The sequence below is a fragment of the Scleropages formosus genome, chromosome 7, assembly GCF_900964775.1.
Source record: "Scleropages formosus chromosome 7, fSclFor1.1, whole genome shotgun sequence".
Taxonomy (NCBI): Eukaryota; Metazoa; Chordata; class Actinopteri; order Osteoglossiformes; family Osteoglossidae; genus Scleropages; species Scleropages formosus.
In genome coordinates this window covers 18,870,435-18,883,237 of record NC_041812.1, presented here as the reverse complement: position 1 = coordinate 18,883,237, position 12,803 = coordinate 18,870,435, and the positions used below count along the sequence as shown (strand labels likewise).

Below are 12,803 nucleotides of genomic sequence, written 5' to 3'. Positions count from 1 at the left end.
GACCTTAAATATTATACAGGTACATTGACAGCACCAGAACAGACTTCATGAAAACTGTGCAAAATGCAGAACTGGAATAATGGTTTTAATACCATGAGTAGTTTCAACATGTAGAGAAATAGGCATGTAAGTGTACTTCAGTTATAGGGCACACAGACACTACCCAATCCAAAACACTTCAAGTTATTTGCACTGAACAACATCCTTTTACCTGTAATGGACTTTTATAAATAATATAATCCATATTTTTCCTGTGCAGTCTGTTGCAGGAAGGTGCACTAAAACACCCTTGTGTCAGAGCCAGTACATTAAGATAGGAGAAATAGGAAGTCTGAAAAAGATTTATTCAATGAAAACAAAAGCTAATTAAAAGCTAGCCATACATACAGGGAGGAGCACAGCTACGTATCAAAAGGAAATGTTCGGCTTTGCTGCAGTCCTTAGTCTAAGTGACACAAAATGAACAATCTAGAAACACAACTTTTTCCTTTCCTTTTTAAAATTACAAAAAATAAAGTCCACCAGATGGCCAGTGGTTCAAGCAAACAGTTGCACTCGTAGATGAGCGCGAGAACTTGTACATTTCAGGCAGTACACGCACACAACCAAGTGCCAGAACCTTTTGTTTCAAAAACAAATGGGTTAAGTCAAGGTTCTGCTGTAACACTAACAATTGAAATGTGATTATGGTAGGGGAACTACCAGTTTTTCCAACCCTCAAAAAAGTTCAAGCATCTGCTGTGCATCTTTGAGCTCAGCTTGGTTCTGTTGACAACTTAATAAATAACCTAAGGGGTAGGGATGGGTGAGACTTTGAGTGCATGTAGGAACTACTAAAACAAAGCATCTTCTCCATTTCAATTCTGGCTCTGTTGCTGTTGTACCAAGCCACCTCATCTCCTGCACGTACATTCACCTGTTGGCATACAGTCCTCAGCACATAGATATAGTGACATTAATTCCAAGATTGCCATTCTCAGCAAACAGCTGTGCGATAGAGGTATCGAACACCAGGCAGTCACTGTTCATGATGGCCGTCGCAATGCCCTCATGGATGGAACGGGGCGTGGCCTCCCAGGTGAGCCGCCGCCGGTGGCCGTTGAGCTCTAGGCGGTAAGCAAAGTTCTCAGCTTGTTTTCGTGTGCCAATCAGCTGCACAATGGCAAAGAACTGCTGGTGCCCGTCGTACTTCTCCTGCTTCTCCAGCACCAACATGAAGTGGAAGCCAAAGCAGGATTGCATCATAACCCAGTCCACGGCACCGGGCAGGTTGATGTCCGTGGCCAGGAAGACGATGTCCTCCCCTTGCAGCGTGGTGATAGACTTGTGCTGGTGCATTAGATGGGGCATAACAGCATCCAGCGACCCCTGCCACTTGCAGGAGGCCCCAGGGCAGGGGCAGGAATATGGGCGAAACTCGCACAGCTCCTCGTGCTCTGCCTTCTCCGTGTGCGGCAGCGTGACCTCGCAGCCCGACGAGGCATATTTACAGGGGAAGAGCACAGAGTTGGCCACCTTCTCCATGGCCAGGTTGCGGATGGAGCCCAGTGGTCCACGACAGGTGGGACAGCAGGTAAGTTTTGGCCGGCAGGTGCTGCACACCAGGTGTCCGCTCTGGCACTGCAGTATCGGCGGCAATACGTAGTCAAAGCACACCGGGCATTCAAACAGACTGGCCAGGTCGCTATTGGACGCTGTGGTGCCTGAGAGTGCCGGCACCCGCTGGGAGGGGGCGCACTTGGAGGTTCCTGTGGGCAGCGCTGCAGCGGTTTGGCGACTCATTTCTGCTCCACACGAAAAAGTGAGACAGCAGGAAGAGTCATAGTCTTGCATGAAAAAGAATTCTAACATTATTTATAATATCACCATATCAAACCAGGCTGGCTTTTTTTTTTTTTTTTTAAATATTTGACACCTCATGTTTATTCTGTGAGGGTACATGTATTCCAATCCATGCCTAAACACACCTGCAGTGAACTACACTTAGGTACAACTTAATGGGCTAAGCAGAAATTTGGGAAGAGCCCTCCATAGGATACATACATGTTTCCCCAGCTCACAAAGTGTTCACCTGCTGCACTGCATGTACTTTAGCATACTGTACTATTCTTTAGAGCAGGCAGACTACACCACTGTTACAATATTCTCCTATCATCTATGATGGAACTGAAAGGCTCCTCCCCCCCCCACAGAGAAACTGCTGGGAAATGGGGCCCAGAAATATGGGATGTAACATCTGCAGTCCAAAGCAACCTGCGGCGGGGTGGATTGTAATGGGGCCGCCCAGAGAGGGAAGCCTAAATTTACCCCTCTGTGGCAGGAGTGAGCTGTTAACACTGCCCTGGCTCGCCTCTGTTTTATATATAGCTCATGCTTGCCGTCCACTGACATGTTCCTGTTCTGCTCAGTGACACCCACAGGAAGAAACAAAGTCCAGACTGATCTGTAGTGTGTTCCCTCCCCCCCTCTTCACAAATACTATAGATAGTAAGCTGATATACTTTAATGCACTGCTTACTGCCAGACCTGCTTTAAGACACCCCTGGCTCTCCTTCACAGAGTAAGAAGGTAAATGGGGGTGGGGAGTAATGCATATTCACACTAAGCCATTCAGCTAGTGTGTACATGTGGGCAGTTTATTTGTATTGAAGAAACTAATACATACCCACAACTATTTGAAACAAACTCAAAAAAGAACAATAACCAGAGGGAAACTTAATTAGAACAGAACACAACAGAGAGAGAAAAAAAAAAAAAAAAAAAAAAAAAGTCAAGGACATCTAAAATAAGACCAGAACAATACCCAAGCTCCAGATACTAAGTTGCAGAAGGGCAAAACTAGCAAGTGTTCCAACAGAGCAGCTTGTTCCATAAAGCTTCATGAAGATTTTTGACCAAGTACATTGCAAGACTTGTGTGTATAGCATTCCATACTAACACAGTTGCAGGGTTTAAGAAAAGGAATGGTCAAGTTCAGACAAACTAATATTGAGGTCTTCAGTCAGATCTCTGACTGCAGTGGAATGAGAACTCATCCCAATATAGGAAACTGCATCATCCTTTGATGCACAACAGGCACTGCCTGCAAGACCAGGGAGCAAGAGGAAGAAGCCATGTGAGTGCATACATAAGCTAGTAGACAGGAAGTGAATAATAGTCTTGAGGCCAGCTGAATGCAAGTGTAGGAGAGAGGGATCACAACAGAGTCAGCCACAAAAGTGTTAGTGTACCAAGCAACCGATTTTTGATTGTTAAAGCAAAGTAAAACGACTACTGTGAATGCACTTGCTTAAAATTAACAGGGTCACCAAATAAGATCAAGCATTCATTTTTTATAAAGCTTATTCAAATTCTGTACCAACCTTTAGGTTTGAAAAAAAAAAATCTTGAAATGCTCCCATGTTTATACTGGTGTAAAGGGCTCTCAGAGCTTTCGAAGAATAAGGGCTGTCCTGTTTAGACTGCAACTGTGGCAGGAAGTGTACATGGAAATTCTGAAAGGTATCATTACGGGGAGGAAGTCTGGAGACCAGATGCAGCAGCCGGGCCGAAGCCTCAATAGACAAGTCACAGCTGGGCAAACACTAGCTGGACAAAGGGTGCCAAGCCATGGCATTTAAGGGCATCCCTGCAGGGGTTGCCCAATATGTCACAATGACCCCAGCACAAATCTACCTTTACTCTAGAGATTAAGCAACTATGACTTAACAGCTTGGCAGACAAGGAAGTGAAAATGGCAAGAATGCACACAAAGCCTATATCTGGATCACACTGCCACCCTTCAGCTGCCTCTGTTTGTGTCATACACAAGCTGACACAAACAAACCCAGGGTGGGCCTTCCATTGTCTCACTACAACAGTGACTGGCGGCTGAACTGCTGTTCCCCTCACAGTTTACATCACTGCATTAAACATTTATATAGACCATTAATGTAATAACAGAGGAAAGGTGTTGAAGTTCACTGGTTGCTGGCTATATTGTGATGTTGTTTACCACTTTGAAAATACCAAAAACAAAAGGAGCAAACAAATGACTCCAATTTTCAGCAGGATTCACTGGATCTTCCAGTTTGATAGGAGTTGTTACTCGCACTTCAAGCACCAGATTACTCCTAATTCCCTACAGTTTCTGTGCACCACCAGCTCATACTCACTCAACCAAAGGCACAGGAAGCAAAAATGCACAATATACACAAAAAAGGGAGAGCTTGCCTTCATCCATATGATTTCCAATTAAAGCTATCGTTGTCCTTGTCTTCTCTTGAAATTTCGGAACGTCTGAAACAAAAATACACAGGTCACCAATTGCTTAGCATAACAAACATGCTGACAAGTTACTGAAAAAATTTACAGTCAGTGTAAAGTCATTCACTGCACGTACACAGATTATGGAATGAGGCTGAAGTGTGACAAGGACAGAATGTAAGCCTTTTAACACCACCTGTATCCTAATTACATTATTACTCATTATTTTAGCTGATGCCTTTGTCAAAGGTCACTTACAATTAGGTTAGGTACTTTCAACTTGTATATCAAGCTACTTTTAAAAAAGACTGATAATTTATACTAAAGCAAATCAAGGCAAGTACCTTGATCAAAACCTGCTATAGCATGATTGAGGTCCTGGTGCTTTGATTGGAACACAATGCTTCTGAACACTTCACAACCTGCTGCCCCACATAAAAATCTCTGGACCCTCATCACTGGCCCAAGGCACCATCCAGAAGTTCAGTTGAGGTTTTGAGGTCTGTGACATAACCGTGACACAATTTCACATTGCATATAGGTACACACACAAGCCGATGAAGGTATGCACCAAGCAGCCACAAGTGACAGTTGGGCTCCCATCTCCAGGCCCTCCCAGAGGTAACAAGAAGCAGCTAAAGCACTTCCAAGGGGACAAGTATGGTTCAGAGCCTGTTGTGAAAGCATCACATTGCATTTAGTGAGACTGGCAACCGCAAAGGAATATCAAACAAGCAAGACACAGCTTTTGGATGAGGCTGTTGCTACTTGTGACAGTGATTGATATTTCATGTTTCCACTACATTTTTTCCACATGCAAAGAGGTAAAAATCAACAATGGCCAACATGTAACAAACAGTTACAAAAACAGAGCAAACTGGACAAAACCATTTAGCTAAATAAAGGGCAAAACTGAGGCGGGGGGGGGGGGACCTCAATTTCTGCCCAAAATCTCTTTGCTTTGTCCTGCAAAGAATAGGACGTTTTATGGTCTCAGGACTTCACTGAACCCATAAACATGGCTGTGTTTGTACTCACAACAAAAAAAGTCAGGCAGTACCATTGCAAATACGTCCCGCGAAAACAAACTCTGGATCCGGCATCTGCTGCTGTGTAACTCGGACGGAGGGGGGGGGGGGGATGGGTAGTGGAAAAGAAGCCCCCAGAAAGGAATGCTGGAGCAGAAGGGTGGGTGTGAATGAGCTCCATTACCTTTGGGCTTGCTTGCCGTCTGGGTCGCAATGCACGTGAAGACTTTGAACAGCCCCTTCCACGCGAGCACAGGCTGCAGGTCGGCTCTGCCCGTCATGGGGAGTGGGGAAGCGCTTCACCGCGCTTTTCCATGAAAACAAAACAGCCTGCAAGAGGCCCCACTTTGTCCCTCTCAACCCCCAGAAAACAAGAACTTAAAGCCAAGGAAGTCCAGCTCCAGCTGGCAAATCGCAGACAGGGAGGAGGGCTGCAGGACTAGGTCTGGCCCTGGTCACAGAAGAAATCACACGTGCGCAAGACACAGAGCAACGCTTGAGCACAGAACAGCCAGCACCTCCAACCTAGAATCCTCTTAAAAGACTGTGGTGATGTGGAGGATGTTGCAGAAGGAGGAGCAACGAATCCAGGGCCACTGTAATCCAGGAATGTTACACAAGGATACAATTCTGCAAGTTGGCAGGCAGATGGGAGGCAGTCCTGAGACACGGAGACGGAGCAGGGAGGACGGGAAGGGTGCGAGAAGCCTTCTGCTCGCTCTCTCTGAGCCGCAAAGAGCTGCTGACTTGCTGCTCACACCCGCAAGAGCCTCCCTGTGTCTCCTGGCTCCATGTGTCTCCAGAGCACAGCGAGGCAACCTTCCCATACAAGACTCCCTGGGTCAGTCAAGGGCACAGGCCTGAGGCCCGAGCGCGAGACGTGCCCCACCGGTGGTAGCAGTCCACAAAGCCGAACGTGGCAGAGCCGCTCCTCCGTTGCGGCAAAGCATGGAGTGGTATGCCAGAGCGGCCGCTCCCTCTCCCCTCTCAGAGTGGCGCGGCCCACCCTCCCGGGCTCGGCCCCTCTCAGATTACAGGGCCTGCCGGCTCCACCTCCTCACAGGCCAGACAAAGGAACCCGCACTGGGGAAGAGGATGCCGAGGGCCCAGCAACTAGAGGACACCAGCCCCACAGGACACCCAGAAGTCCATGCATTGCAGAACAGCACCTAACAAAGTTTTTAGCAGGGCTTCCACAGTAACTCTGCTGCCAAGTTTTAAATTTCTGCAATAAAACAGTGGTTATAACTTAGTACAACAGCATAAATTAGTGCTCCAGACAACATACAAAGGAAACCTGTGCAACAGGAACCTAACAGACTGGAAGGTACCACGGGTGTTTAGTTTTAATAAAAAAAAAACAGTACAAATGATACAACCAACTACTTGGTTAGTACAGAAATATCACACTCAGGTTCAACACATAGACATGAATCGCCATGGGTTTGAACAGGTGAAATGGGAGGCACTGATTGTGAAAAACTCTCCCTCAGTTTTTCTTAAGAGCCATGTGTGGGATGGTGCCTATCACAACTTGTAACTCTCTGATGTTCAGTGACCGCTTTTGACGCGATTGTATTTTTCCCCACCTCTGGCTACTAAAGGTGTGTCCGTTACAGAGGCAGGTACTCCAAAATAATTGAGCATGTGACACTAAACATGCTACCTGGAAACTGAGTCATGTAAAAGCACATTCCAGAAATCCGCCACATATAGACCACAGTGTGAAAATACAGATAAGGAAATTATGACCCAACTAATGGCATTCAAAAGTAATTCAAGGTTCACTTTACTAAAGGGTGTTAAATTACCACACTGCTAAAGTGTTGTGCTTGCTATGTTAATATTCACATAACTGAGAGAACTTGATCGACAGCAAAAAAAAAAAAGAAAAAAAAAAAGGCTGTCATTTAGTTGTCAAAACGTAATGTGCAGACATGACTACTTACTATACCCTGAAACCTGGTGAGTTTCATTCCCACCAAAAGGGTATGACAAGTTATGACAGTAGCGTTACACCGCCACGTGCCTACGAACAATCAAGTGGTGAAGAGCTTGTGTGAAATGCACAGCAGTCTGTGGTGTCCTGAGCATTAACCCTTCAGAGTCCACATCTCCCGGCAGAACAGTTACAATAAAAGACATTAATGGAACGCTGCCTGTATACACAGTCAGCATACAGGGAGAGTGCAGCCCACTAAAGAAACAGACCAAACAGGTTTATAAATAGACCGTAACAGAAAACATGCCTGCCCCCCCAAAGAGCTTGAGCGATCTCATTCCAGACCAACTTTTGATGTTTCATAATTAGGCTAAAATAGGTACGATTACTAGTATGTCGACCTCTGCTCCAGAAGCCAGAAACAAGGAAATCCTAAAACTAGTTTAACTGACTCTTGAACAGCACAAGTATCGGCTGCATTACACAATACAGAACAATAAGACAACTTGGATTCCAGTACGGGTGCCACTATTTTGCTGCTGAGCAAACACTTCCATCAAAAGCAACTTACAACTTTACACAGATTCAGCTAAATATTTTCACTGGACCACTTAACAGCAAGTACCTTGTTCAAAGGTGGTGTAAGGGGCCACTCCTCGGACTGGACAGGCAGATCAGATGTCGACTCTTATGCTACACACTCACAAGCCATGCAGAGCACAGAATGAGTGAGACACAGAATGAGAAAGTATGGCCCCACTAAACTCTATTTTAGAACACCTTTACTGTAACAACCACTCCTACCCCACACACAGTTTTTCGGGACATTCCAGATCCATACAAAGACAGAAGTCGACTTGCTCATACAATAAAAATAGGAGAAACTTGATTCACATGCAAAAAAAAAAAAAACAAAAAAACAGGAATTACTATGGGAAAATGTACAAAGAATAGTCTGTCAAGAAAAAAGGTTGTTGACACAAAGGTGGGGCAAGGTATACAAATAGCTAAACTGAGAATTTGTCTCCCAAGCTAAATATACCGTTGAAGTGTGTACTAGGTTATTTGACCAAAGCAAGCCATAACAATCACCACTTTTTGCACATGAGAAATGGACAGTGAACACGCATAATACCCTACACCGTCGGCAGAACAAGCCCTTACCACAGTAGTGTACTCTGCAGTAAAGCTGGCTGTGCTGTGGGCAGAGAAACAGGAGACACCATGCTGTTCTGTTCTATATCGGTCCTTGTGCACCTGCTGACTCTGCAGACCTCTGCTCCCTTCTGGTTACAAGGCTGTAGTCAGAACTGTGGGACTACGGCGCAGAGATTGCATTTCCAATAAGAGACAAATTCATATACCATAAGACACTGGTGCAGGGAGCACCGCAAGCTGAAAGTACAACAATGCATAATTTAAGAGATTATGGGAACAGGGAGAAGTAGTAGATCCTCTGCAAATAACCTTTTCTCTTCCCCATTTACTGCATGTTGTAATATAGACACTAACTACTAATGGCACTGGGAATCTATTATTACCATTGTAACAGATGACAGGAAAATCTGTGAGGAACTTCAACTGCAGAGAATTCACAATCCACAGAACAGGTAAAAATATATTGTAACGATGCTCTAAAGGAATATTTACAAGCTGCAGAGTTAAACTAACACTTAAAATCTTTACAAAATTTGTGTCATTGATTTACCATGCAGTCAACAGAAAAAACAAGTGCTTTTCCAAATGGAACGATTTCTGGTGGGAAGGCTGAGTTTTCAGCTTTACCTTGAACAGATTTAAAATGACTAACTGAGTTAAAAGCTCATTTTGTGACATGGCTAGACATCAGGATGGGACTTTGTCTATGTATCGTTGGCTTCAGCAACGGATTCCATTAAAGTTTGCCGCTTCGTAACTTCAGAATGTTCCATGTCATTCTCACCAAATATGGTGTATTGGTGACCGGTGTTACACAACCTTGGAATGCTTTGAAGGTCACGTGGTCAAAAACAAGCCTTTCCCAAAAGACCAAGATTTTGCACTGACAATCAAATAACTAAAAATAGGCAAAAGAGAGGGACCATTATGAAACAAAGCCAGTTTCAACAATTCATGTCCAAAAATGAGTTTCCATGTCACTCCTTCAAACAAAGCAAGTTATGAGCTGTGTCTATCAAGGTAACCTTGGTCAATGTTTGAAAGGGCTGCAGAGGTCTCACCAAATATACTGGAATACTGTTGTAGCATGAAAATATGATGAACTAGGTTCACTGTGATATGTAGGTTCCTCCCCAGAAGATTCGGGAAGAATTTGAATATAGGGCATCTTGTCCCATTTTTAAGTTATGGATGTCAACATGAAACAATTCAGGAAAATATAAAGAACTCAAGGACAGGAAAAAGGCTAAATAAATGTATGTATTCAAAAATATGTTATGAATATTTGGGGTCAATTATGCTGTTAGGCACATTACTTTTTAAACTGACATCAGCTGAGAATATCCAAGACACAACTATGACTAAGTATTTTAAACTGGGAACAGTGGCTAACAAAATTAAATCAAGCTGCTTTTAACCCTTTTAAATGAACATTCATCTTTATTGGCATTATTATTTCGTCCTGCTTCATTTCGTCTTCCAAATGTCCCGGCAGCAATGATTCATTGAACTGGGAATCAGAGAGGGAAACCTTCCTGCTAGTTTCATTTGCACTTCTGTGGAAAAAGGGGGGGGAGAGAGAAGAAAGAGGAAAAAAAAAAAAAAAAAAGGTTGCTTAACTCACCAAGAATCTGTGCTTCACACAGGCATCAGGATTTTTGCCAAACAGCAGTCTTTCTTAGGTGTTACCAAGAACTCTCTGGGGTGTCAATGCAGCTGGAGGCAGGAAGAAAGAAGCACCATGTAAACATTACTGTGTTTTCTCCTGTTCTACAGAAACAATGTGTTTGCTAAAGCAATTTCTCAAGCTGATTTTAAAAGGAATATTAGTGTGGTTACTGTGTTTCACTAACAACAGTGCAAGTCCATTAGTGTCAAGTTTGATTAAGTACCATAATTCATAGCTTTAAACCAAGCTATCAAAGTATTTTATTTACACCCATACTATCACCCATTTTATTAGTCAGTCTATGCCTCCAGGACAAGCTCTGGACCACTGTGATCCTAAACAGCTGACAAAAATGGGGAAGAGAAGAAAAAAAAAAAAAAAAAAAACCTTGGGATGAAACACACACTCTTGTTCTACATGTAGAGGGGGGCTTCAACACCATAATTTAGAGCATGTTCAGCATTAAAATATTGAGGAGACTATAGAGATCAGTGCCTCAAAGATTCTATCAGGCAGTTTTATAGCTTTGCCTAAAGCTATTAGTACTGGATAAGAAGCTATTATAAGAGGAATTAAAAAAAAAAAAAAAAAGTTTTTACATTGTGACAAATACAGACCCAAAATTCTCACTCTCAGTTTGTTTAATAAAAATATTCAAACAATCATCTCCTGCAGTTGTTAGCTTCCTTTGATGCCATGAAGGAGAAAGCACGAAAGCCTCCAAAGAAACACTCTGTTGCCCTGAACCACAACAGGTCATCTCAGAAAGCTGAAAGTGATGAACAGTGACTCATTCAAAGCTTGTCATGCCTGTGGTCCTCATGTACGAAAGCATGTGCTGGACTATTTTACTTGCAGCAATAATGCTTTGTTGCCATACGATTCTGTTACAGTTTGTTCACATTTAGTTAATTTAGCTGATTGTTTTGCTTTTGAGAAAAGTAAAACAATTTCATTTACCCAGGTACAAAACAAGACTATTATGGGAATGAATTTTAAAGGGGGTACTCTATATTTTTCCTCCATGGAAAGACACATACAATGTAATTAAACTGGGGAAACTCCTGTAAAGTTACATAACTGAAAATTAAAAGGCTAATGTTTAACTATCCCACATGAAGTACAGCAAGGTGTTCTTACTGGATCAAATCATCGCAAGTACGGTGATTCCAAGTACTAGAGTTGAGGTGGGGTTGGAACCAGGAACCTTTGAATGTAAATGTTTACATTTATTAATTTAGCTGACACTTTTCTCCAATAGGACTTACAATTATTTACCCATTTATACAGCCGTGTAATTTTACTGGAGCAAATCAGGGTAAGTACCTTGCTCAAAGGAGGTGGGATTCGAACCTGCGACCTTTGTGTCCAAAGCTGGCAGCCGCTATAACCGCTACACTGCTTGCTGCCAGAGTATTGTAGTCTGAGAGCGTGGAGTACAATGTTTCAAGAGAGACAAAGTCAGCGAGAAAGAAACTGTAGCTGTGATTATAGAGGGGCCTGAAGGAGTTAATTAAGGATCTGGTCAGAAACGGGGACAAAAGTACAGTGATGGACAGTCTGGGGTCCCTACACACCGGGGCTCTTCTCTCTCTCTGTGTGTGTGTGTGTGTGTGTGTGTGTGTGTGTGTGTGTGTGTGTGTGTGCGCGCGCGCGCGCACCTCTACTGCAGGGACAGAAGGCTTGCCTTATTCATTCATTCATTCATTCACTCACTCACTCCAGACATGTTCGCAGATCAAGGCAAGGAAGGGGATCAAAAGACGACATGAACAAAAACAAAGACACACACACACACACACACCAACAGCCTGAGCTCACACTTTACTCAGGTCTCCGTGCAACCCTTTACTTCAAGACACCGGCTTCCCCGGCGAAACACTTGAATCTTGAGTTTAAAAAAAAAAAAAAAAAAAAAAAATTGCCAGGCCAGGCCAGGTGGGACGTGGCGTGGGAAGGTGCCCCTGCCCGGGCCGGCGGTGGGTGGACACAGCGGTAGGCCGCAGCAGGGCCTCCCGCCAGAGCACCGAGGAGGAAGAGGAGGCAGCAGAACCGAACTAGACCGGGACAAAGACGTAGCTGATGATGATGATGATGTCAGATGTGTTGTGGAAACCGAACCGTTGCTATTCCTGCGTTGCGGTTCCGCCACAACGACTCCGACTCCTTCCATGATTCATTCACACTTCCCCCCCCTCACTTTTCCCGACTTGTTGTTTTGGGTTTATCTCGCAGTGGTCGAATGTGGCTCGTATGATCCCTCTGTTTCTGTCTCTGACTGAGCCACCACTCATCTTACGCAGCTTGCAGCGCCTAGGCTAGCATTATGATTAGCTCCTCGCCAAACTGTCCTCCTTCAGCGCCTCAGTAACCACACACAGACACCCAAGAACAAAAAAAAGCCAAGCACTTACCAGCCAGGGAAAAACTGTGCTTTAAGCTGGTGTCTCCAAAATATCACACTGACCGAGAGCCACTTATGATTCGCTGGCTCTCGTTTTTGTTTCCCTACGCTACGGCCTCTACCGCCGGTCTCGCGCTCACGCACACTGTTGTTTAAGAAGTTTTTTTTTTTGTGTGTGTGTGTGTGTGTTCACGTGAGCGACGCTCGCGGCAGACACCGCGTGCGAATGCGCCAATCTGCGGCCGTGAGCACGTCTCCGTCGTCCCGACACGGTCGCGGCACGTTGCGTGGCAACTGCGACGTCACACGTCATGAATGAAAACTAATAACGGCGCGCGCGCGGTCTTCCCGCGCCTG

General features: G+C 44.4%; 1 protein-coding gene across 4 annotated transcripts; it reads right to left on the bottom strand.

Moving 5' to 3' along the window:
• Nucleotides 1-881: 881 nt before the first annotated feature.
• Nucleotides 882-12,725, bottom strand: siah1 (siah E3 ubiquitin protein ligase 1). 4 transcript variants are annotated; one of them, XM_018726636.2, is made up of 4 exons: nucleotides 12,457-12,725; nucleotides 9,998-10,089; nucleotides 4,213-4,278; nucleotides 882-1,784 (listed from the first exon to the last, which is right to left on the bottom strand). In XM_018726636.2, exons 3-4 carry the CDS (start codon nucleotides 4,220-4,222, stop codon nucleotides 934-936), a joined length of 861 nt encoding a protein of 286 aa, XP_018582152.1. In that variant the 5' UTR covers nucleotides 4,223-4,278; nucleotides 9,998-10,089; nucleotides 12,457-12,725; the 3' UTR covers nucleotides 882-933. The 4 variants fall into 4 exon arrangements, with proteins under 4 accessions (XP_018582152.1, XP_018582156.1, XP_018582151.1 ...); XM_018726640.2 differs by lacking the exons at nucleotides 9,998-10,089; nucleotides 12,457-12,725 and adding an exon at nucleotides 8,380-8,448; XM_018726635.2 differs by lacking the exons at nucleotides 9,998-10,089; nucleotides 12,457-12,725 and adding an exon at nucleotides 5,458-8,367.
• Nucleotides 12,726-12,803: the final 78 nt, after the last annotated feature.